Below are 26161 nucleotides of genomic sequence, written 5' to 3'. Positions count from 1 at the left end.
TATCCCAACTCTCCCAATATATACCTAGACAACCGAGAATTTTAAGCGTTTTCGTATAAGTGTTATGCAAATTTTTGTTGTTGGAACATTTAAATGCTATGGGGAGCGTGCTTTAAAATAGTGAAAACACGTTACTATAGAAACGTGTTTTAAAATAGTGTTTATAATCAAGGATTCAGATATTAAAAAGAAGGCTTAAAATGTTACCAACAAGAAAATTGACTTAGTAATAACTTTATAAAAAATGCGTGACAACTAATGAAATTTGTAATTTAAATTTAAAAAATATCTGATTTGGGCTGTGTTTTTGCTTGTTTGAAGACGGTTTTTATTGCCTTTTTGTGCAAAGTGCCTCCCATTTAGTATTCATAGCGAATCGCCGAAATAACAAGGCCGATGTGAATATTTATGAATCCAAAATAATTTTATTCATATTTTTATCGCAAACGTAATAACGACGACTCTTTCCAATACTTAACAAGTAGTCCTTTGACGTTGAATTTTGTCGCCATAATTGAGTTAACAATGCGCGTTGTTCGCGCCGTTTTTGCACGAAATTGGAGAAAGTCTGCGCGAAGGCAGCGATTATTCTTGTGTTCTTCCGGATTTACGATAATTGCTTTAGCCAAATCGATGTGTTAATCCGGCGCGATTGACGTAAAACCCGCCCACAATAAACCGAAGTGGTCGCGCAAAAAATCACCATCTCAAAGCCCGCCGTATCCGATGTTTTTTTAAACTTACCAATATTTTCGACCCCCAAGGCGTTGGCTTTGGATTCTTTACTTTTATCGTCTCGATTACAAACATCTCCAGTATTTTTCCACCACTTGTCGTAGAGTATTTGGATCACTCCTTTCTCTTGAAGCTCGAGGATTGCAAGCGATATTTTGTCTCTCCACGGACTGCCTTTCGGCGTCGCTATCCCGTAGCCTTTTGAGTCCAGCAGGCCTCCAATTTGCGTTAAATTGCAGTCTCTTTGAACGGCGTAGTCCAGCATAGTTGATTCCATTAGGAAGGCGTAATTCCCCTCCAGCACGCGCTGCACACCTTCCTCGTACGTTTTCACGAACACCGACGGCTTTCGGCTCTCCATAAACCGCCACATTTTTTGGTAAATGCCTATCTTCGAATCCTGCAATAGCGGGGCTTTTAGCCAACTTATCAGAAATGGCACTGTAACTGGATTAGTTACAGCAAGAGCAGGTGATACCAGCCAAAGTAGATTGTTATTTCAACTATCACCCACAGCTAAAGCCTGTGTTTACCACACTTTAATGACTTCTAGTGTAGCATATTAGATCTCTATCAAGCACGGCAGAGACACTATTGTAAGCGAATTCCGGTCTAGTTTTGTTCAACTTCAAACAATAAAATGATCACAATCGCTGGAAGGCCGTAGGCGTGAAGGAACGTTTTTATAATTCCGGGGAGATTTGTTCTTTTCGCGCAAGACTATAATTAATATCCCTTAAGACAACTCTTCATTTTTTCAGATAACTTTGTGACGCCTTGGGAACAAAAAATCTATAATACATCGTGGAATTTTTAACTGTACTCATAACGTTGATTTAGCCAATTTTGGTGAAAATTCCAGAAACAAGTCAATTTTTATTTTTTCTTTGCCTACTATTTGGTGCATATGGTTTTTTGTTTATCTATTTTAAGAAATGCACAGCCACCTCTAACTTTTTTTTCAAATCTAATTGTATGTCAAGCGACACCTCGTATGAAAGCCCTTTTCGCAAACATTACAACGCACTATTTGTTTTTTAAATTTTTTCAAAGCCTACGTGATAAAAAAATTAAAACCAATTTTATAAGTTTAACATTATTTAATGCAATAATTGTTCAAAATGGGCTCCGTTCCTTTCTTGGGAAATAACCTAACGATAGTAGCATGAAATTCTAACATTTTGCAACATTTCTAGTGTGATTTACCAAATTTCAACTTATAAAAATTGGTTTTCATTTTTTAATCGCGTGAGCTTTGGAAATATTCAGAAAACCAAGAGTGCGTTGTATTCCTTGCAAAGTGCTCTTTTACATAAGGTGACACTTGATATACCGTTACATTAAAAAAAAAGTTAGAGGTGGCTGGGTATTTTGAAAACAGATAAACAAAAACCGCAAGCACCAAATGATGTGCAAAGAAAATTAAAAATCGGCCTCTTTCAAATTTTTTTACGAAAATCGCTTATATCCAAGTTACAAATTTTATTTTAGTCAATAATTCCACACTGCTTTAATTTTTTTATCACTGGAGCATTGACAATATTTAGAAAACAAATAGTGCGTTGTATTATTCTTTTACATAAGGTGTCTTACAACATGCTGTTACGTTTAAAAAAAAGTAGGAGGTGGCTGTGCAGTTTTGACAGCAAATAAACAAAAACCTCCAAATAGTGGGCATGAAAAAACAAAAAGCGATCTGTTTCTGGAATTTTTACAAAAATTGCCTTTATCCAAGTTATGAATTTTATTTTAAAAATTCCACACTGTACAGTTAGTTCAGTGCGAGTAAAATGTAATTAAAAACAAAACCCTAGCATGGTTTTATAAATTTTATTTCAAACGATTTCACTCCATCTTTTAATAACGCGGCTAAGCTGTAACATATTGCGGGCACACGAGAGAAACGTTTTGAAAAATGAGATTTATTGACTGTACGATTTTTCACATTCAATCTTTTTTTGAAGGACTGTAACCACATTTGAACTAAATAAACTTTGACTTATTGCCTTTCCTTTTTTCGGACAAAATATTAAGAAACCTTCTCTTTGATGTTTTTAATAACTCCATCGCCACATAAACCAATAATTTTTAATTGCGTTTTTTGTTATTAATAAATTTTGATAGCAACTTTGTAAAATCCGTAAATCTTCTAATTATTTTTGTTTGTGTTGTTGGTCAGCAATGGATAACATAATTAATAACAGATCGGCGGTTACTGATTTATTTTGTTTTCGGAATTCTTTTGCAATTACTGCAATGTGGAGATAATAAAGTCGGGAAATCCTGTCGAATTTTTGATGCATCAAATTACATTGTGAAATTGTTATTCACGTCTCATATTTTGCGCACAACCAATACTTGATTACATTTCTTTCAGCTCTACAAAACCCTTATTTCCATACTAAACCGAATCGAAACTTTGCACAAAGAAGATACACTTTAGTGCTTTGGTCTGATTATAAATAATTAATGTCCGATTCCTCCTCAACAATAAAATTTACGATTAGATTTTATGACAGAGGGTGTACGCGGTTTGAATGTCGTTAAAGGCGTTCGCTGTGAAGATGGCTTACCTTGTTGTGCAAAAACTCACCCTAAAAAACGTCATAGTGCTGCCGCCTTCGAGAGTTCCATAAGCAATATCGGTCTGATCGGCCAGGTCTTGGGCACTCTCAATGGGGGTAATCATGCGTTCCACCGTTAGGAAGGCGGCCAAATTTGCGGTGTAGGAAGAGATGATTATGAGAGTAAAAAACCACCAGATTCCGCCTACGATCCTCGTAGACGTTGCCTAAAACCGATTTTATTGCGAGGATATATTGTGGGTAGTTGTTTGCTTATCTGGAACACAGCTAGACTATAAGAGGATGAATTATAAACAGTCTCCGAAATATTGCTACAGCCAGGCAATTAAAGCGTCGCTAAATCATTCTAGTTTTAGTATTAGTTTAGCGAGTTGTAATTAACAGACTAAATCATGTGCAGAGAGTAAGCGGCCTCGAAAATACAATACTTGTTTCTTCAAGATTATCCCAGGGTCTACAAGAGGTAAGGCTCCCGGATTTTGTGTACACACGGTTTTATGACTGGCTTCCCAAAACCTAATCGATTTTGTTATGGCATAGTTTTGCCAAGAAATTTATTAAGTTAAGGGGATTAAATTAAGCTGGTGGAGTGCTCGGCACGACATCGAAACAGAAAACCTAAAAAAGGATTTTTTCACTTCGGGAACTTTTATGGCAATGGGATTTGGCCGATGCTGATTTAAGCTTGTTTAGAGTTCTCCAGGCAATTACTGCAAGTAAATATTGCTTGCTACAAGTTTATATCAACATGAAAGAAAAATAATTACCTACGCGCATTAAAAGAGTAAAAAGTTGATACTTCTTAAGGCAGGCGGTATTATTAAAAGTAAATAAATGTTTATTTAACTACCGTCATAAATTTTACAATATAAATTTACATACTTTTTAAACATTAAAATGGTTTAATTCAAATTCCTTTTATATACAGGGTGTCTGTTATTCAAGCTCCACCATGGGGATCTCAGTTGTTGTAAGAGACACGAGGCCGCATAAATTAGGGCAAAGTTGCGCATTTTTATGCTGAACAATTATCTCAAATTAATGTGTCATTTTTAGTTTTTGAATTATTGAGAAAAATCAAAATTTTGTAATTTCCTTTTTTATTTTTTAAGCGAAAACTAAAAGAAACAGAAGTTTTTAAGCAGAACAATCTTCAGGTACATATTTTACAAGAAATCTAAATTTGTCATTGATTTTTCTAAGAGAACACTCAATTTTGTTTTTTCTTATGGACGCCATACTTGACATTTGTTCTTTTTTGTCCCTGATTACAATGATATGTATCACATGATATGATCGAATCTTACATGCTGACTAAGAAAAAGGCATTTTTGCAAAAAGTATTTTTGGAAAAAACGTCAAAAATGTTGTTTTACAAACTAAATTTTGACAATTTTATTAAATATGCGAGCAGAATGTTTATAATTTTTTCTTGTTTTGTTTTGCGAAAAATAAAATTCTAGCTTATCATGCTGTTTAGTTTTTAAATAAGTAAGCTTAACCAGATCCAAATTTAATTAAACTTTGAAAATCTAGTTTGTTTAAAAACAAAAATTGTTGACGTTTTTCCAAAGCACTCTTCGCGAAAATGCTTTTTTCTACATTTTGATCTGCATGTAAAATTTGATCATATCATGAGATACATTGTTGTAATCAGGAATAAAAACAGTTTTCAAAAATACAAAAAATAATATGGTTTCTTTAAGAAAAACCAAAGTTAAATGTTGTAATTTTGACATCAAGAACGCCTTGGAAAATGCGATCACAGTTTTTTTTACATTCCTTGTAAAAAAGTGCCTGAACAATGTCTTAGTTAAAAATACCTGATCATTTAGTTTTTGCTTGAAAAAATTAAAACAAAAATTACAAATTACCGTTTTTTTTTCAATAATTCAAAAACTAAAAATGGCACATCGAATTTTCTTGCAAATAATTATTCAACATAAAAATGCACAACCGACTTCGTATTTGTTATAATAACCGTGATTCCCATGGTGGAGTTCGAAAAACGGACATTCTGTATAGGCAAATTGTCTGTCTGTTGATGATTTTAGAAATAGTTTAGGTTTTAAAATACTGGATTTTGAGTAAAATTTTGCGTTACCTTCCTCCTTTGGTCCACAGAGTGTTACATATAAAAACCATATTTTTTGTAAACGGTTTTTTGCCAGACTGTTATTTATGTGTCTATAAAACTACATAACAATTTTGAAATTTTTCTTTTGTGTGTTTCCATAAACTTTTTTAGTTTCAAATATGATTCCAGTTTGTTTTTATCACATCACATTTGGAAATAATGTTAAAAGAAATTTTAGTTTAAAAGAGATTTTAGTTATTTCTTACAAAAATAATTTTTTACAAGTGAACACAAATTAAATGTAGCAGAACAAATGTTTTTGCAATTATTTCCATTTTCCGATGTTATATGAAAATAAATAAATCGTAACTTCATGAGATAACATAAAAAATAAAAAAATATATTAAAAAATGTGATATTACAATTTTTTCATCGCATTCGTAAAATATAGGGCAAGAAGTATGAAATTTTACTCAAATTGTTTAAAGAACAAAATTTATGTTCAGTAGTGTAAATGTTCTATTAAAAATCAAACGCATTGTATAAATTTCTTAAATTTAAATTTCTAGTTACGCTAAAAGTCTATAAATCTTTGATAGTTTTTTTTGTTTATTTATGTATTTAAAAAATCTTTGCTCAAAAATACTAAAAGTGCAATTCATAACATCCTAAGTAGGTAAATGTTGTTCAAAAACTAAACTCTTTTTAAACCTGTAAGCGTAACCGAACCTTGCATTTTTTTACGTTGTACGGTTTTACAAAATAAGAGAAAATATTTTTTGCTGCAAACCTTTTTAAATCTTTAAATATTACATAATAAAATATTTCCTTTAGTCTAAAAATTAAATAAATTATTTTTAGTTAATTTTTCTACTCATAAAATAAAGTTAAACCACCTAGGCACAGTTACGATTATAAAGAACGTCACCCCTATAAACCGGCCTGGGTAGTAAGGGGTTAATAAAAATTTAATTTAGCATTAAATTAATTTAAAATAAGTTACTACCATTTATTTGTGTTGACAAAAGTCAAATTAGACTCGAATTAAAATTTGAAAATTTGATAATTAAAGGTTCTGTAAACTAAGTTATTATTACTCAATTAGAAAAGTGAAACCTTCCTAATTTAATTTGAAGAATACAGTTTTGATTAATTTGAGTAAATTAATTGCACTTATTAATTGATACGATAAAATATCGTTAATGCTACTAAAGTAAAAATACTCGGAAGGAATGATGATTGACGTTTATGACTCAAAAGATTTATTGCTGCGGTTTGAGTTCAGCCCCTTGCTAGCCCGCCGGGTTTATAGGGGTGACATTTTTTATAATCGTGGCTGTAGTTTTCAAATTTCGTCTTTATATCATTGAATTAATGAAAACTAAAAGAAGTTTTTTTAACCATCTTGTGAAATAACGTAAATAGGTATTTCAAAAACACTCTGTACGTCTCGATTATTTATGTTTTGACCAAATAACCGTATTTTTTATAAGGTGCTTACTTGTTTAGAAAATGCGTTAATGGTTGTGAGCTCAAAATAGCTATTGTAATAAAAATAAGTGTGTGAATGTGTGGTGTTTAATGAGCCACTCCGTATTCATGAACCTGTGAATTGAATTGGCAGTTGTTGGTGTGTACACAATTTGACGAGGCGTTACCCCTTCGGAGTCGTAGCTTATAAGTTGTCGAGTTGGGATTAATGCGGGAAACAAATATTATACCTTCGGGTTGAGATCTGATCCTTGCTGCATCAAACTGCCGATGGCAAACCAGAAGCTGTTGCCTATCGTGAATCCGTTCTCGAGTATTTCTAATGTTCTTCCGTCGGCGTGTTCGTGACTTAGACACGGATCATTAATGGATTCGATTACTTCGTCAATATCGTTGTCGTTGTTAGGAAGCGAGGCTAAATCGTCAGCGGCGTCGCTGCCGATGCCTGATGATGCGTCGTGCTCGCAATGTTCGTCAAACTCGAACAAGATTGAATATTTTTTTAGGAGACAGTCGTCGCACAGCTCCGGCTCTTTCCACTCAAGGGGCGAAAACCGGGCCACTATCCAAATTGTTATCGATACCAGGACGTAAGCCCCGGCCATGTAGAGCCATATGTTCATCGCCAAAGGGTTGAGAAAGGAAAACAGCCGACTCGGCTCGCTTTTCGACGACTGCTCGTGTGTAAATAACAAGAAAAAGCAAAAATAGTTTCAACGCAAGATCAAGGGCATGGGCCCACATTATCAATCTCAAAACTAGGTCAAGCCTAACTCTCATTTTGGCTTGATAAAAACAGACTTTTGCTGCTTCAGCTGTAAAATTTTTCCAACTCGTTAGGTCGTTTTCGAAACTCGATTATTGAGTTCTCGAATGAAGCGCGCTACGAAATGTTTCTCCTAATATTCGTTCCGATATACAGATTTGTGGAGCAAAGTTTTAGTCTATGTTATTCGTATACAAATATTTCTAAAATAAAACGGTTTATAAATTGGCAATTGTAAATAATCCATATTTCCTCTCGCGTACAACGCTAATCCAATTCAAATAAAAATAGATACAGGAAATGAAATTTTAATGTAAATTGTGAATAAATCTGGCATTAATAAAACACATTTTTTGATAATTCAAATTGTGTAAATAATTCAGTGTTAAATGAATAGCTATGGTAAATATGTATCTTCAAAATAAACATCGAGAAAATAATGCGTTTTATTTTGTGTTATTATTCAGTTGAAATTTTGGTAAACATTTTACCTGACGAAAAATGCCCTAGTAGCACACTTATATAACCGAGATGTAACCTTCTAATATAACCGCCAGCTCCAAAATGTGACGCTTTTATAAGCTAACTGTTAATTAATCACTTTATCTAACCGTTATCTACGCGCGGTTATGTTGCGGTGATATAACTCAGTTATATTGCGAATATGTGTCGTTGTCTAATCTTTATCTACGCGTGGTTATATTTCGGTTATGTTTCGTGATCTAACCGTGCGCTTATATAACCATTCTTATATTTTTTCGTATAACTTTCGTCTAAAATTTATTTAAAAAACTCATAGTAGATTTTAATACAAATTAAAATTTTAAATATTTAGGAAAAATAAATTAGTGCTTCTATCCAGTCTTTTTGGAGTGCACGGCATTACTAGTGCACAATAAATATTGTTGAGTGTTTTGTTGATTCCTTGTTGAAAAATTTCAAAAAAATTTTTAGGCACGACTTCTGCAAGAAAATGTTCGATGACCAGAACTAACATACAATTGTTTATATTAAGACCGAAGACGCTGAATCATCACATATATTGCAGTTATATAACCGTCACATAACCTTAGCTGTATACGCTAGAGATAACCATGGTTAGATAAATACAGCTTGGGCCACATTGCTTAAGAAACAACGGTTATCTAACCGCAATATAACCATGGTTATATACGCTAAACATGACCATGGTCAGATAACCGTTATATAACCGGAAGATAGCTCAGTAGAACTGTGCTACTAGTGGTCCTAGTACCCTGTATTCCGCTTTTCAAGGATATGTTACATATTCAGCGATCAATAATCTTAATTGTAATTGATTATTCGTCTCACGTTTGTCTTAGCTAATTTAGTTATTTATAATTAATTTAGAATTAGATAAGATTAAAGCAGAGTCATCGGAAAATTTGATTAGTTTGTTTACGAATTATCTTTTCGATTGAACGCGAATAAATAAATAAATTTACTTTAGAAAATCTTTTCAATTGTTGCATTCAATGTTTCCACGATAAGAAACGATTTCTGGAATTATCCACATTCAATGATATCAATTTGGGGTAATTCGACGTTATTCCTTCGGATATATTGTTGTTTGTGAGCATGAAAATCGGGAATCTTTTGTATACTGCAATTTTTCTGCTTATGTAATTTATTCAACCGTTGGAGAAATGTCGTAAAACTACTTTATAAATAAAGAAAGGCACACATTGCCTGATTTCCAAACGCGTTGGGCTATTTTTCTCTTTAATTGAAAGGGCAAACAGGAGCGAAAATTGGAGGAAGCCATCATCAGCGAATATATTTTCTTTATGAGTCTTACGTTGCGAGAATGGCGTCGGAACAAGTTTTTTATTTGTAGAAGACACAGCGACAGGATCTCTTTATTTACTAGACGAAGCCGCACATTTGTAGTAATGTGATGACAAGCAATAAAACACGTGATTCTCCGTTTCCTTGTGATAAAAGTATATTACATATTTATGGCAATCCAAGCGTTTCTTTTCCATAAAACAGTCCTCGATGCAGCAAGTTCAAATTTCACAGAACATCGAGCAAATTTTCATGTATAAAGTGTGTTTCAAACCTTAGGATTTAAACCGGATCCTTGTCGTAAAAATGTTCCCGTTATAAACCAAAAACTATTGGAAACCGAGAATTGGTTCTCGACAATGTCGGATTCCTGGTGACAGGGGTGGGGGTTGTTCCACTCGTACGGCGAAAATCTCGCCATTACGAACAATGTAAATGACACCAGCATATACGCCGCTAAAACGTAAAGCCAAATTTCCACCGCTAAGGGGTTCATAAAACTGAACAGGCGCGTGGGTTGGCTGGTGGGAACCTAAAAATTTTAACGTCCTACTGAATTATAGAAAATTTCCGGCCGTGCAAACCGACCAAAAACGTAGATTAAATTTTAAAGTAGACCCGGCGCGGATTTTGACCATGCGTTTTAATGACGAACGAATTGGGGCTCTCATGACAAGCATCAAGAGACTGAATTAATTGGGTCGATCGAATCAGAAACGCTTGAAAGTTGTGGCGCTTACTTACCTTAGACAAACGGCGCGCAATTTCTCAAATTTCGCGAAATAAATTTTATTGTAAACGTAATAAAATCTGTTGTGCCTCGCCCGCTCCCAATTTAAATAAATTACGCCGTCGCTGGGACCATGCAATAAATTTAACAACTACTTTGGGATTAAGAAGGCACGGTTGTGGCATAACGTCTTCGGAGATTCCAAATAACCTCAATAATTTTGCGCGAATACAAAATTAGCGCTAACAAGAAGCCGTCTAATTAAATTAATGATCGCTTAAACTACTGCCGTTAAATAATCTCCCAAAATCGGCCAATTTATTAATTTAATTGTGAGTTTCGTGGCGGAGATGAAAGTCGGCACTTGAGGCCGATTTAATTAGTTGCGAATATTTTCCGCACGTGGGTTTTAATTTCCTGTGTGTTTGTAATTTTTCGTGCTCGTTTTTCACGCAAATCCGGCTGAAAGGTGGAAATACTTCCGCGAAATGCAGCGAACAATGTTATGGAAGATCCGGTCGTCACATTGCATAATAAACGTGCACCATGCTGTGCATATTGTGTATTCAGGGCGTGTGTCACATGAATTTTTATAATTTCAGGACGTTTAACTGTAATAATGTAAGCCACGCTGCCGACTGCAATTCATGATTAAAGTCGAGAAGAGGCGAGGTTAGGGTTGAAATATGTCAGGATTTTTAATTCTTAGAAAAATCGGCTTGTGCATACGGCGAACGAAGCTCCGACCTCAATTTGCCACAGCGCGAAAAATAAAATAAAGTGCCGCTCGAGGGCGCTTGCTGTATTACCAAACTGATGAAAATCATTTTCAAATTACTGGCACAAACTGGGATCTTGTTAACTGGAAGTATTTAGAGCGGTGAGACTGAGGACTGTTGCAGAAAATTGGAATTTGCGAAAACAACACAAATTACTTTAAAAAAATAAATTTAAAAGTTTGGTTAAAAATTAGATGCTGACACCCACTTTTGTGTAGGAGAACAATTTATTAAAAATTTTGACCTCGTATATCTTCATAGTCAAAAAATGGTGGATGCGCCGGGCAAGCATCTAATGTGCTGTACATTTTTGCCCAACGAATGAATCAAATTTTTGCAAAGTGAACTAAACACTGATTACCTATTACGTAACATGTTTTTATGTAGATTGTTCGGTATATTACACAGATTATATAAAAAAACTTTAGATCTAAAAGTGGTTAAAAATCAGATGCTGACGTCTATTTTTGTGTAGGAGAAGAATTTATTATACATTATCACCTCACCATGTATTTCTTCTTAAGCAAAAATGGTGGATGCGCCGGATAAGCATTCAATATGCTGTAGATTTTTGCTCTCCGAATAAATAAAATTTTTGTAAAGTGAAGTAAAACTATATTATTTATTACGTAGCAAGTTTTTATGTAGATTGACCAATATATTAGACAAATTGCATAAAAAAAACCTTTGATTTAAAAGTTTGGTTAAAAATTAGATGCTGACGCCTACTTTTGTGTAGGAGAACAATTTATTATACATTATCGCCACGTATTTCTTCTTAATAAAAAATTGTGGATGCGCCGGACAAGCATCCAATATGCTGTACATTTTTGTCCTCCGAATAAATCAAATTTTTGCAAAGTGGAGTAAAACTATATTATTTATTACGTAGCAAGTTTTTATGTAGATTGTTCGGTATATTACACAAATTACATAAAAAAACCTTTGATTTAAAAGTTTGATTAAAAATTAGATGCTGACACCTATTTTTTAGTAAGAAAACAATGTATTATAAATTATGACCACGTATTTCTTCTTAAGCAAAAATGGTGGATGCGCCGGACAAGCATCCAATATGCTGTACATTTTTGCTCTCCGTATAAATAAAATTTTTGCAAAGTGAAGTAACACTACATTATTTATTACGTAGCAAGTTTTTATGTAGATTTTTTAATATATTACACAAATTACATAAAAAAATCTTTGATTTAAAAGTTTGGTTAGAAATTAGATGCTGACGCCTACTTTTGTGTAAGAGAACAATTTATTATACATTATCACCACGTATTTCTTCTTAAGCAAAAATGGTGGATGCGCCGGACAAGCATCCAATATGCTGTACATTTTTGCCCTCCGAATAAATAAAATTTTTGCAAAGTGAAGTAACACTATATTATTTATTACGTAGCAAGTTTTTATGTAAATTGTTCGATATATTACACAAATTACAAAAAAAAACCTTTGATTTAAAAGTTTGGTTACAAATTAGATACTCACACCTACTTTTGTGTAGGAAAAGAATTTATTATAAATTATGACTACGGATTTCTTCCTAAGCAAAAATGTTGGATGCGCCGGACAAGCATTCAATGTACTGTACATATTTGCCCTACGAATAAATAAAATTTTTGCAAAGTGAAGTAACACTATATTATTTATTACGTAGCAAGTTTTTATGTAGATTTTTCGATATATTACACAAACTACATAAAAAAACCTTTGATTTTAAAGTTTGGTTACAAATTAGATGCTGACACCTACTTTTGTGTAGGAGAACAATTTATTATAAATAATGACCACGTATTTCTTCTTAAGCAAAAATGGTGGATGCGCTGGACAAGCACCTAATATGCTGTGCATTTTTGCCTTCCGGATGAATCAAATTTTTGCAAAATAAAGTAAAACTGTATTATTTATTACATAACATGTTTTGTGTAGATTTTTCGGTATTTACACAAATTACATAAAAAACTTTAGATTTAATAGCTTGGTTAAAAATTAGATGCTGACACCTATTTTTTAGTAAGAAAACAATGTATTATAAATAACGACCACGTATTTCTTCTTAAGCAAAAATGGTGGATGTGCCGGGCAAGTATCCAATATGCTATACATTTTTGCTCTCCGAATGAATCAAATTTTTGCAAAGTGAAGTAAACCTTTATTATTTATTACGTAACATGTTTTTATGTAGATTTTTCGGTATATTTATTGGGGCAAATTTTGGCAAAGTGTGTGCGTTCATGATTTAGGATTGCGAAAAATCCGGTATTAGAGGCATCGAATCCGATGTAAATTTCGTCGAAAGCAAACACAGCCCGATCGGTGTAATTTTGGTGATTTAATAACGGCAATAGTCCGGTTAAATAAATATGTAATTCCGATAACGCTAACTGCTTTGTTCAGAATCGGTAAATTATCCTAGGACTGATTGACGTCCGTGCAATTTGCATGAATAGTTAATCAATGTTAAAATAATGAAAATGTCATTGAGGCACGGTCGACGTCAGAAGTAGATATCGAACGTGGAAGAGTCGCTTGATTTATTCGGCCCTCGCGCGCAGAATTCGCTCTACCTTACCTTGAATAGAATTCCTATGCCGAGGTTCATAAACGGTTTAGTAAAGTCGATTACGCTCTCCCGTGCATAATTTATTGTCATGGAAGCCACAGCGAGGTCCGCCCGCTGCAAAACGACGAAACAGCTAGAGTACATCGAGACCTTCAGAACACGCCAATTTTTCGCCAAAAATTTTCCCAGTCATCAAACATCGAGTTCAAGATATTAAATAAGTTATCCACTTTGCTAGCAATCACTGACTGGGGAAATTAGTAGGAAAAAGCGCTATTTGTCTCTGGATCTCACTTTTTCCATAAGCTCGCGCACGATGCCGTTCCATTCTTTGGTATCGGGGTCGTACACTCCATACATGTGATCGGGGACCAGACGGATTGTGTACTGGAAGCCGACCTGACCTGCGATCCATTTCAATAGGTCGATGCAAAAGCCCTCGTATCTGGCGTTTCCGGTTAAATTTTTTTCATCTTTCACCATCACGTACGGACGCTCCTACAAGGACGGAATAATTCGGTGAGATAAAATATAATGCGAACTATGGACGAAAATGGACGCAAAAACGATTCCACCTATCGCAAATTAAAAATCTTTGAGCGATCGGAGCCACACATGTCGGGAATTTCTGACGAAACTCCTGACCAAATAAATTCAAAAATTTAATCGGTGCAACATTGTTCGGATATCGGAATACGAAATTATGTAAGTTGTTGAGTGGTTGTTTGCCGACAGGGAATTTTATATCATACGAGGGGATTTATTGTTTAACGATTACCCATTTATTGATCTTTGCAACCAAATTTTTTGATTTTTTCTCTATCACTAAAACAACACCAAATTATTTTATTTAATTAAAGTTATGTTCACCAGCACATTGCAAAATGATTACCTGAAAATACTCGTATATTCTGTCAATTAATAAAAATCGTGTTTAAAATTGCATTGATTTCCACATTGTTATCGTTAAACTATAAGGTAAATACTTATAATTATTACACAATACAATTATTATAATATTTTGAGGAATTAATACAAGGCGCTCATAAACTCAGTAGCACATTGTTGAGAAACATGTGTAGTTACGAAAAAAATTTTGAGCTCCAAACGTCTTGAGTTCATCCATTACATGAACATTTTTATTTTTTAGAATAAATACTTGTCCAGAATATTTTGATAAACAATTTGTTTACTTATTTGATCCATTGTTGTGAGAGATAGCTATGTAGTGGAAAAATTACAATTGGTCTTTTTTCTATAAAATTTTAATTATTTAACCTTTTAATTATTAGGACATCCTCAGGTTTAAAGTACATTGTTCTATTCTGATAAAATAAATTACGAAAGCTACTACATATTGATTTAACATTAAAATAAAACACACATCGTAATAACTAATAAGCTTTTGGTGTAATTTTTTTTACCAATAAATAGATATTTTAGAGTAAATTTTCCGAAATAATTTGTTGAAAAAAACCACGGCTATTATTTGCTTAATTTTTTGATTACATGTTTTTTGAAATTATGTTAATCAGAGACACATATTAATTTTTGAGATTAGTTTTAATAATCTGAGAACAATTATTCATTTTGGTGGTGGCTTTTAATGATTCTCATTTATTATGAATAAATGAAAATGGTGAATGCAGCCTAGGTACTATTAATAATTAGGCGAGTAAATTGTAATTTACTAGTTGACAAGTATTGTGAGAAACGATTTTGAGCCAAATCTGGAAAAATTGCAAAAACAATTAATCGGTATTATTCCGGAAAGTAAACCCGTCAGTAATAATTATGTTCTCGCAATAATCCGATTTATTATTCTATTGCTCCCCTCGTTTTCAAGCGAATAAATTACTTCCTCAATAGTTACTTTTTTACAATCACTCAGTTTACAAAGTGTTGACGTTTTGATTTATGGGCCAATGTGCATTTCAGTCACGTACTTTTACAGAAAAATATGAACAAATTACCATAACAGCTAATAAATGCTGCGAGTATATTATTATTCCGGTGTCATCGCTGGATTTACACTTTGGCTTTTTTGATTTATGAATAATAATTCTTCCCGGGCGATTTTAATTAGTACTGAGTATTCATGAACACTTTGTATTTTTCACTTGTCTCGGTGTAATTACGCAACATGGGTGTTTTGCCAGTTCTTAATGAAATAATAAATTTAAAAGCCATTTGGTTTCATGTTGAACATTTCGTGTTAGTGTGAACAAAATAACTGTAGTTTAATTCTTCTTATGGTTGCTTGGCACTTAATGGGTGTAATCAGATAAGTCATTATTACAAAGCTAAGGTTTTATCCTCGTTTTATTTTTTATTTTCGTGGCATTAGAGGAACAACACACATTTTCCATTTAATCCCACGAATGACCGGTGTTGTGCGAGTCCCAGCCTCGGTAAAGAACTCAATTATAACCCTAAGACTTCTCAAAGGAAAAGCAGCTTTGTAGTGCTCGGAAAAAGTGGTAAAACGAATGCACGAGCTCGGAAGAGTTGCAAAACATGCATCAAAATGATTCAGGGAGCGTGTAAGTTGGCGCGATATTTCCAGCAAGAGCGATGGTTAACTAAATGACTTACCTCCCTAGTCATGACGACAAGGGTTATGTTCGGCGCGTGACTTTCGTAGAAAGCGTTGGGGTCAGTAATGTTAACGCCCCCCGACGGCGTCCACTGGCCCACTTTCCGGATCTCCTCTTTCTTCAGCTTGAGCAGGTCCAGTTTGAAGTTTGACCTCTTGCCACCATTAAATTCTATGTTCCCTGTCAAACCTCGGAGATCATCCTGGAATAAGGACATCAAAGTTTTTCTCTTCGACGCCGTATCGGGTGTCAACTAAAATATTTACATTGCGACGCCGCTATGTTAACTCACATACTTAGAAAAGGAAAAACTTTGTTCTGATGTGTTTTGTTCGGATGTAGTTGGGAAAAGAACTGGAAAAGGATTTCAAACTTTCTCGCGTGCACTCCGCATTTTAAGCGCGGAGGATTCAAAGTGGTGAGGAAATTGGAACGAGTACACTCGGACGAAAATTTAACGACACATTGATTTACACTTTAACAAATGAAAAGTATAAGTTTTTTACCCGCTATGATGCGGAAATATTTTCTAAACTCACACCAGAAAAGTCTAGGGATATTAGTAATTTTTCTGAATAATGATGTAATAATATGAAATTTTCGGCGTTTTTTTAAACAAATTGTAATTTTTTAGCGTAAATTTTAAGGATTCTACAAAAATGACTTTGTTTTTTATTGTTACAATTAAAAATTAAATAAAAATAGAAACTATTGTTTCTAACTTGATCTTGTGTGACGTTTCAGTCAGTGTTTTTGTGTTAACTTTTACCTCCAAAGAACAAGAGTTAGTCAAATTGTAAACAGATTGCAGTTATCAGGAGCTAAAGTATTATTATTTTCAAAAACGTATTGTTCTCTGATTTCTTTATTGTTTTCTTTGCTTTGGACAAATTTTCCAAACCCAGCTTAACATTGTAGGATTAATGAGTCGGTAGGTAGAAAGTGAAAAAACATTTATTCTTGGAATAATTTGCTTAGGTTTTGACAAATTCACTTTTTTGTGGTTAAAACTAAAATACATTTAGGCAAGCATTTTAGTTTTCAATTAAGTATAAATTAGAATTGTACTCTACTTACATGATAAACAATAAATATGGATTACTATTTACGTGGTTTCAACACGTAGAAGTAAAAAAAAAGCAAAAATCACTGTTGAATGCACTTTACCACCAAGAAACTAAATAATTTTCAACTATATTAATTATTTTGCTTTGAAATTATTATAAAATGCCCGCAAATATTAAATATAACTGTAACAACCATGCTTAGATCACCGATATATAAACTGAATCTAGCAAACGCTATATTACGTCACATACATAGCACTTATATAACCGTCATACACAAATTTTGTGAAATTATACTTCACCACGTCATGACTTCGGTGTTTGAAAAAATGGTGGATGCGCCGGGCAACAAAAAAAACTGCGCAGAAATAAATTAAAAAATTGTTTATTTTAAAATATCTTTAATTTTAATTGCAACTAATGCTTTTTTATTGTTTACATAACGATTTACATAGAACATTATCAATACATCCATTGTGTAGTTAAAACAAAAAAAATAATTATTTTTTTGTTCCTGCCACGATAAATTTCTTGTATAATAGTAAAAAAAATAAAAAACCAAAATTTAAAACAGTCAGTGTGAAGAATATGGTTAATTTTTTGAAAATCCTAATTTTTTATTCGTTCGAAAATTCATTATCTTTGTGGTCAAAACTAAAATACATTTAGGCAAACTTTTTCAGTTTTCAATTCCGTATAAATTAAAATTATGCTCTACTTACATGATAAACAATAAATATAGATAACTATTCACGTGGTTCCAACACGTAGAATTAAAGAAAAAGCAAAAATTACTGTTGAATGCACTTTATCACTAACAAACTAGATAATTTTCAAACATATAACCAAAAACTTCTTAGATCACTAATTTTGCTTTTTAGTTATAATTATAAAGTGCCGGTGAATATTAAATATAACTGTAACATAATCATGCTTAGATCACCAATACATAAACTGAATCTATAATACGCTATATTGTATCACTTACATAACAGTTATGTAACCGTCACCTAACCTTTGCTCTATATGCTAGACATAACCATAGTTAGATAATTGATATATACCTTGAATTTAGCTTGGGCCATATTGTTTAAAAACATAACGGTTACCTAACCGTAATATAACCATTGTTATAAATGCTAAACATAACCACGGTTAGATAACCGTTACATAAGCTATCATAACCAATGGTTAGATTTGTGTATTGTGGTTATATAACGTGGATACTTTCCAAAGGAAAGTTCTTTAGACAAATGTACCGCAAAAAATTCATCAAGAGTTATTCGTAGTCTTAAGTGCAGTGTGGAAAGAAATCTTTCAAAAAAAGATCAACAACTATGCCACGGCGATGTTAAACTGTGGTAACCAGTAGGGGAGGTCACATTTGGCATTAGTTACCAAAAAATATTATTTTATTTTTGGTTAACGTCACACAAGATCAAGTTAGAAACAACAGTTTTTATTTATTTTTTATTCTTTTAATTGTAACAATGGCACACTAAAGTCCTTTTTATTGAATTTTTGAAATTTTAGCGTAAAAATAATTAACATTTTGCTTCAAAAAAATGTTAAAACTTTTATTTATTACATCAATATTCAGCAAAATTACTAATATCCATGAACTTTTCTGGTGTGTGTACATAAAGAAAATTATTGGAAGTGTTAACACGAATCAATAAAAAATTAAAGTTTTTATTTAGTGACATAAAAACAGTCCAAATATTTTTAAAAATAATAACTTTTAAATTTTTGAAAAGGACAAAAATGGTGGATGCGCCGGGCAAGCGTCCAATATGCGGTACATTATTTGCTTGTTGGATGAATCAAATTTTTACATTGTTTTATAAATATTTCGTAGTTTAATAATGTAAGCGTGGAAGATTCAGAGTGGTGAGGAAATTGGGATGATACTCGGACAAAACATGACACAACCCACTTAAATGCTGTTAATTTACGTAAGCCTGACGGAGACGGGCTTAAACTATAATATTTTCGCTTATTTACATAACAAAACGAGAGAGTATTTCCATTTGGTGCTTTTGTCCCATTTATTTTGCACACGTGTGAACTTTTTCATAGCGACACATGCGACTTAAATTTTCGCAGTGTCGTGTTTTGTGGGCGAGAATGTGGCATATCACACCGGGAATCACTACAAACTTGTAAATTTAATTCCGTCATAATTTATTTGGTCGTTACTTCCAATTGGATTATTTTTCCGGCTCGTTTTCTATTTTTTATCTGTCGGAATATCTCGTCGGCGAGCGACGGCTTTAAAAATATATATCGACTTACCACGTCGCCCAAATAATTGTACAGGGACGATCCATCATCCCAGGGCTTCTCGACGTCGCAAGATAAGTTCATTGGCTTTATAGAACCCATGGCAGCCAGCCCTTTAGCAAAAACATACACTGAGTCAAACATTAGCGCAGGCTCCGCCTGAAACGTATCTCTTTTTAATATAAATATTGGACGAGTCTTAGAAAGAGGGAATCATTACCTGAATAATCCCGCTTTTATTAAGGATTGCATGGCCAATCGGTTGGAATTTTTCCATAACTTCAAGGGATTCTTTTACTTGGGGATCATCCACATCAACAATTCTGAATGCCGTAATATTTACAGAATTGTATTTGAAATCTTCCAGATCGAATGTCTCTAAATCCTGCGATCAAAATGGAAAATGGCGAAGTTCAATATTGAAACAATGGCTCCATCTAACCATAAACATTTTTTAGCATCCACAAGAAAACTTAAAATTTGAGGAACAAAGTGTCTGCTACGTACACAAAGGAACTAAAGTACAGGAAAATTGCAAAATGTAACGGGTACTGTTTCCAAACTTAATTAAAATTTAATCAGCTTCAATGCAATGCAAATGGATTTCTAAGTTGTTTACAGATTCTTGCATAAGCACCAGTACATCTGATCAAATGTTTTCCATTCCAGATTACATTACTTTCCATTAACTGGAATAAAAGTTGTGACTGACATGGCCAGAATTAAATACAAATAATTACAAAATCGATAAAAAACCAATTTTTACGACTGGCATCATTATTCGATAAGATGTGTAAGACCGGTACAATATTTTAAATGCCTGTCTTAACATCCCCCGGGTCATGTTTTATTCATCAACTTTATTAAAAAGAAATCTTGACATACGAAGCCAAAAATTTATTCAGTTATTTCCCCGGAAATTACAAAATAATTTGAATTTGAGATTCTCCTAAAGCCGGCGATTTTACAACAAAATAACTATTTTAATTGCAGTCATTTACAAATTCGTTATGAAAATTAAGCCAGATAAAAGCGCGGCTTAGTGGAAAGAGTCACAGATTTCCGGCTCGGTCCCAATTAAGATAAAATGAATTTGAATATAAAATTTTCATAAATTTTGCGACAATTATTGTAACACCAAATTAGGCGGCATCACATGCAGGGCCGCGTGAAAGATTACGTGTACGCATTTGGCGTATGCAAATTAGTTTGGCCACGTGCCCAACAACGTTTATTTTATTTCAGTGGCACATGTCAAACGCTTCGCTGCTCGTAAATCTTGCTTAGGTATCATTTCGTTCGAATAATTTAATTACAGAGGATTTATTCTTGCTGAAATGGGCCGCAGACGGATGGCGGCTGAAAAGATCTGTGACAAAAATAACTCTCAAGTTATTGTAACTCTTAATAGGATTGATTTTAAGTCTAAGTTACTGGAGAATACTTACAAAGGTGGTGAACATGTAGTGGTAGCGATAGTCGTTCATCTGTAGTTGCAAAATCTGCAAGCACAACATCTGGTTAATTTTTGGTCAGTTTTGTATCAATTTCAGTGGCTAATCGAATTGAATAGATAGCCCTAAATACCAGTGTAGGAAACAAAGCATAGTTCCCCAAACAAACTAAGTTAGAAACAACGTTTTGTATTCGTTGACACAACAAAGCGCCTTAGCAGGTTTAACTTCGATTCGCCGTCACCAGCAGATCAAAGCGTGCTCTGGATTTCAGTAAACCTGAAGCTGCCATCAAATTGGCGGTCTTTGTAGGGTGCGGGATCAGCGCTAACAACATGTGGGGTTCCCAATTTAACTGTGCTGTATTTATCCGAATAGAACGCAAAAGGGAAAAATCTCTTTTCTAAATATTGGAATAAAAAGAAATTTATGGCCGGACGCTCGCCCAAATACTTCAACTGAATTAATAATTCCGGATGTGTGCGCCTAAGAACGACACAATACAATATTTTCCTAATGAAAAACACGTTTGACCTACATTACAAATATTTTCGTGAATTCCGAAGCCTCGGTTCAATAGGGATTAGCGAAATATTTTTCTCATTGGATTTCGAGAGAATTCGGACCTGAATAAAAGCAATTTGGGAATCATTACTAAACTGAGAAGAATTAATGTATGGACAAAAGGCGCAAAAGCGCCGAAACACGCAGCCCTAATTTGGTTTGAAAATTAAATGATATAAACTGCACTAATAGTGCTTTAGAGCAAGTTCTCTAATCTTAGGTAACTGCAGCCTTCAGCTTGAGCTTATTTGAATTTCTATGCATACAATAGCGTTTATCAAAATTGTATAAGCGAATTTTGCCACTTGTGTTACTTGGCGACGTTTTCTTGGAAGCGAATTCTGCCAAACTAAAACTACCCTAGTAGCACACTTATTTAACCGAGATGTAACCTTCCAATATAACCGCCAGCTCTCAAATGTGTCGCTAAACATGGTTATAATAACCACGGTTAGATAACCGTTATATAAGCTGAGTCTAACATAACCAATAGTTATATTTGTGTATTGTTATCTAACGTTATACAGAATGGTCCATGAGTAATAATGAGCCTGAAAATTTTTTAAGCAACCAAGATTACACTTCATAGGTAATGTGGATAGTAAAATACTTGGTTTGTCACATTAAACATAGTGACCACACATCTCCAGGTACTGACCGTCTTTTGCAGATATTTTAACACAAACTTTCTAAATAATTCAACATTACAAACTATATAATTGCAATAATTCACCTAAAACGCAAATACATTCAGTTCAAAAGTCGGCGAATTAGCTCGAGAAAACATTTTCTTCTAGTTTTTTAAATTTAATTCTCTAATTTTTCACAAGATTTCATCAAAAGATAACGAGCGTATAAGTTGATTCTACAATTTTAAAATTGTTTTTATCTTTCTTGTGACTTTCAGCACGTTTTTGACCGAAAATGGACATAATTTTTCCAAAAATCACCAAAGTTGTGTATTTTCTAGTCAAAAACAGTGGACGTGCGCAAATCCTACTGGATTCGTAGTGGCCATGATTTTTATTAACAATGTTTTTCTGGACATTATTAAACAAAATTTTTAGATATAAATTAAATATTTTCGTTTAATTTTTTTTATAATTTAAGAAGTAAATCATCTAAAGATTCGACGAGTTTGAAGTTATGTTTCACCTTTACGTTCTTTTCTCTTTCTCTCAAAACAAAAGGTATTTTCTCTTAATTAGGATGTGCTTTTACGTTTACAATTTGGCGCCTTTACGTACTTTTACCTTTTGCCGCATTATTTTCTTATTTCTGCCAGTTTTTTGCTTCGCTTTATGTTTATACGTCTATGTGTTCTCTCAATCTCTTATTTTTGCTCACGTTTTGTTTTACTTACCTTTTCTACACTTTTTTTCATAGAAAAATTGTCACTCTGATCCGGGTTCGAACACCCGACCTCCCCCGTCGTAAGTGGCGCTTATACCACTGAGCCACCAGGCCCTAGGTACTGACCGTCTTTTGCAGATATTTTAACACAAACTTTTTAAATAAATCAACATTACAAACTATATAATTGCAATAATTCACCTAAAACGCAAATACTTTCAGTTCAAAAGTCGGCGAATTAGCTCGAGAAAACATTTTTTTCCACTTTTTTTCAATTTAATACTCTAATTTTTCACCAGATAACTGTGCTACTAGGGTACATGTTCGAAAAATTTTCTATGGAAATATGTAATTGCGTTTCCAAAGGGTTAATGTCGCGGAAAGTTTTAGTCCAAAAATGGCTCAAAATTATTAAAGTTGACGGAAAGTTAGTTAGACGTGCTCCGAATTTGTCTAGAAAAATAATTAATAATTAAAGTTTGCGATAAAAATTATAAGGGATCTCGAAGATGATCGATACGAAAAGTTTCGCAATATTATCCCCGAGCCGTCAAAACAACTTTTCATATAAATTTTTGATTAATAATTACGCAAGTGACAAGCAATTCATCGTTGAAAAATTTGGTGTTCCGAGATCACAACCCAAACAAGATATCTGGAGATTTACGACCGTCTCATTCCTAATCCAGTCAAAAACATTAATAAAAATTTACAGCCGACGTACCGCTCTAAAAAATTTTTGGATGTTTCTGGGATTCGTGTCGACGATGAGCTTGTATATTTCTTTTTGTCTCACTTCTTTCAGCACTTGTCGATATGAAGTGGGGCCGGCCTGGCGGATATACATTTCAGTCCTTGCAGCAGCCGGCGCCTTGACCAATTCTTGCAGCTTGAAAAGGCCTGGAAACAGACTCGCCACAATGAAAACGAGAAACTAGACCAAACTACGAACAGAGAAAAACTCATGCATTCGTGATTAAAAATGTAATGAGCAGCTGTTTATTTACAAGATGTTGGCTCAGAGAGGGTTGTTCGCCATCAAAAAAAGATTTAATCATACAAAGAACGGCAAAGAATAGAATATCAAAAATAACATGCTGGGAGGGTTCGTACAGAATAAAATATTGCGTGCTTGTGATCCTCTTACTATAAGAAAATTAATCCGCAACCCCAGCAACAAAAAACGTGTTGCAGTGTCACGAAAAACTGGATTAGATTCTCGGGAATAAAACGAGTTGAATATTCGGTTCTGTCAAGATCATGCAAGTTGGAAGACTGCGCGAAGCTTTAAGCTCTAAAATCTAATGCGCTTTACTAATATAAAGCTTAAAAGTTGAACAGCTGCTGACCTTTTCCCCCAACAAGTGGAACTAAGAAAAAAATAAGATTTTCTAACTCAATTTCGGGATTTCCGATCGGCTCAATTTATTTGCGAGTATTAACTGTGCGAATGGGGAAATTTACTGACCGTAGTCTTCCTCGTATATAATGGCGACTTTGGTCCAGTTGAGGAAGGTCATCAGGTCTTTGAATGCCTTGTTCATGTGCTCTTGACTCGGGTGTAAATTGATTGACAAGTCCTTGGACAGGGGCTCGAAGTCTATTCGAGCCTCGAGATGGGGCACGTCTAGAGCTTCGCAAATACTTTGAATATGTGCTCCTAATATTGGATCCGAGGGCCCGAAGATGGCCTGGACGCCGAATTCCATCTGACGACACACTGAAAAGATTCCCAGAATTAATTGATTGTTAGAGAAAGTCCTTTTCGCCAAAGTTTGCATCACGAGTTTATTATACTGCTGGCCGAACTAAAGTTTCAAGATATGTCACCAGCAAACTTATATTGAATTTATCAGTGTCCATGGCAATACTGGGCAAACTTCAATAGGACAGGATGTTAGGGCGGGTGTCTCCGGTGGCTTTCTGACGCTTTATTGCCAACTAGCTCTTAATCAAAGATATTCCGAAGATCCAATCATCTGCCTTTAAGGAGATTCCATCGATAATTTTCTTGAGGGAATCGCGACGTGAACTTATAAATAAATTCGCTCAATTCATCAGCGGACTTGAAACCAGTTCACACGCGCTCCTGGGACGAAACTTTAGCACGAAAACAAGTTCTGTTTTGACTTTATGAAGCTTTTTTACTGAACTACTAAATTCAAAAAATATTTGTGTCTTATTTTCTTTATTTATTTATTTTTTAAATACATAAATCATTTCATATTTAGTTAATATACAGAGTGTCTCACCTAAAATTTACAAGCTTAGCAATATCACAGTTTTAAATTTAGAATGCACATATTTTAAGAGGTGGTCTTTCAGTTAGAAGCAAAAAAATACCTCAAATTGAAAAATATAATATTAAAACACGTATCTCTTATTTAAAATTAAGCCAAAATACCATTGGATCATTAAACTCCGAAAAATAGATGGGCATACAAAAAATTAACCAAATCGGCTGATCCAAAAAAAATTTAATTTGATACAAATTTTGAAAGTAATTGAGCAGTCACCTTTTGAAACAATTGATGGAGCATTGCTAAGCTGCATTTTGTGCACCACTAAAAAAACTGTCAAAGGTGTACGCACTTTAGAAAAGTAAAATTGTATTAAGGTGTTAGAACTTGTTAGTTTCTTAGACTTAATACTGGTATATAAAAAAGGTTTTAAATAAAAAGAGAGTCTATATTAAGATATCCATTTAATGACGTATCAAGAGTATAATTTCCATTTTCTTTAGATTGAAACATGTCTACAACAGTAATGTAAGTAACAAATATAATAATTTAATAACTTACCAAATTTAAAAACCCTGGCAATTGAGTGGTGGAAGGAAAACTAAAAATTGAAACATTAGAAAGAAGAGAAAGGTTTTATTTATCATTCCACCACTCAAATGCAGCGAAAAACAATACAATAAATAACAATAAGCGTAATTTAAATTATCGTCAATTAAAATATAATCTTACAGGAATACATAACAGATAGTATAAATAAATGGGCATATACAAATAAACAATAAACAAATTAAAATGTAAAAAACAACACTAAATAAATAAAATACTATACAGGACAAATAAACATAATATAAATAAATAGAATAATTCACTAGCGATGACGACTATTATTTTTTATTATATCTTTATAACAGCTTCCTATTTTATCTATGTCGGTTTAGATATTAACATTGTTAAAACATCTAATATACTAATTTTCTAAAATTAGTCTTTTTACTTTATTTGGTTTATTATTAAAAAAATATCCAGCTTCAATAAAATGGTTTAGAAGGCCTGAAT

General features: G+C 33.5%; 1 protein-coding gene across 6 annotated transcripts in view; it reads right to left on the bottom strand.

Moving 5' to 3' along the window:
• LOC655107 (uncharacterized protein) overlaps positions 1-26161 on the bottom strand; it is a 118945-nt gene that overhangs the window by 5834 nt on the left and 86950 nt on the right. For 3 of the 6 annotated variants that reach the window (XM_064356040.1, XM_064356043.1, XM_064356044.1), the window contains 12 exons: positions 24331-24582; positions 24212-24232; positions 23587-23762; positions 20940-20993; positions 19712-19876; positions 19504-19650; positions 16140-16343; positions 13839-14042; positions 13554-13658; positions 7119-7562; positions 3329-3526; positions 745-1135 (listed from right to left, as the gene is read on the bottom strand). In XM_064356040.1, the coding sequence (XP_064212110.1) occupies positions 745-1135; positions 3329-3526; positions 7119-7562; positions 13554-13658; positions 13839-14042; positions 16140-16343; positions 19504-19650; positions 19712-19876; positions 20940-20993; positions 23587-23762; positions 24212-24232; positions 24331-24582 (2361 nt within the window). Of the gene's footprint in view, positions 1-744; positions 1136-3328; positions 3527-7118; positions 7563-9737; positions 9996-13553; positions 13659-13838; positions 14043-16139; positions 16344-19503; positions 19651-19711; positions 19877-20939; positions 20994-23586; positions 23763-24211; positions 24233-24330; positions 24583-26161 lie in introns of those variants that run through there. The other 3 variants (XM_064356050.1, XM_015978088.2, XM_015978091.2) reach the window with 3 other exon arrangements.

This window comes from Tribolium castaneum, chromosome 1 (assembly GCF_031307605.1).
Source record: "Tribolium castaneum strain GA2 chromosome 1, icTriCast1.1, whole genome shotgun sequence".
Taxonomy (NCBI): Eukaryota; Metazoa; Arthropoda; class Insecta; order Coleoptera; family Tenebrionidae; genus Tribolium; species Tribolium castaneum.
The sequence above is the reverse complement of the archived record's forward strand: the minus strand, read 5'-3'. Positions and strand labels throughout refer to the sequence as shown.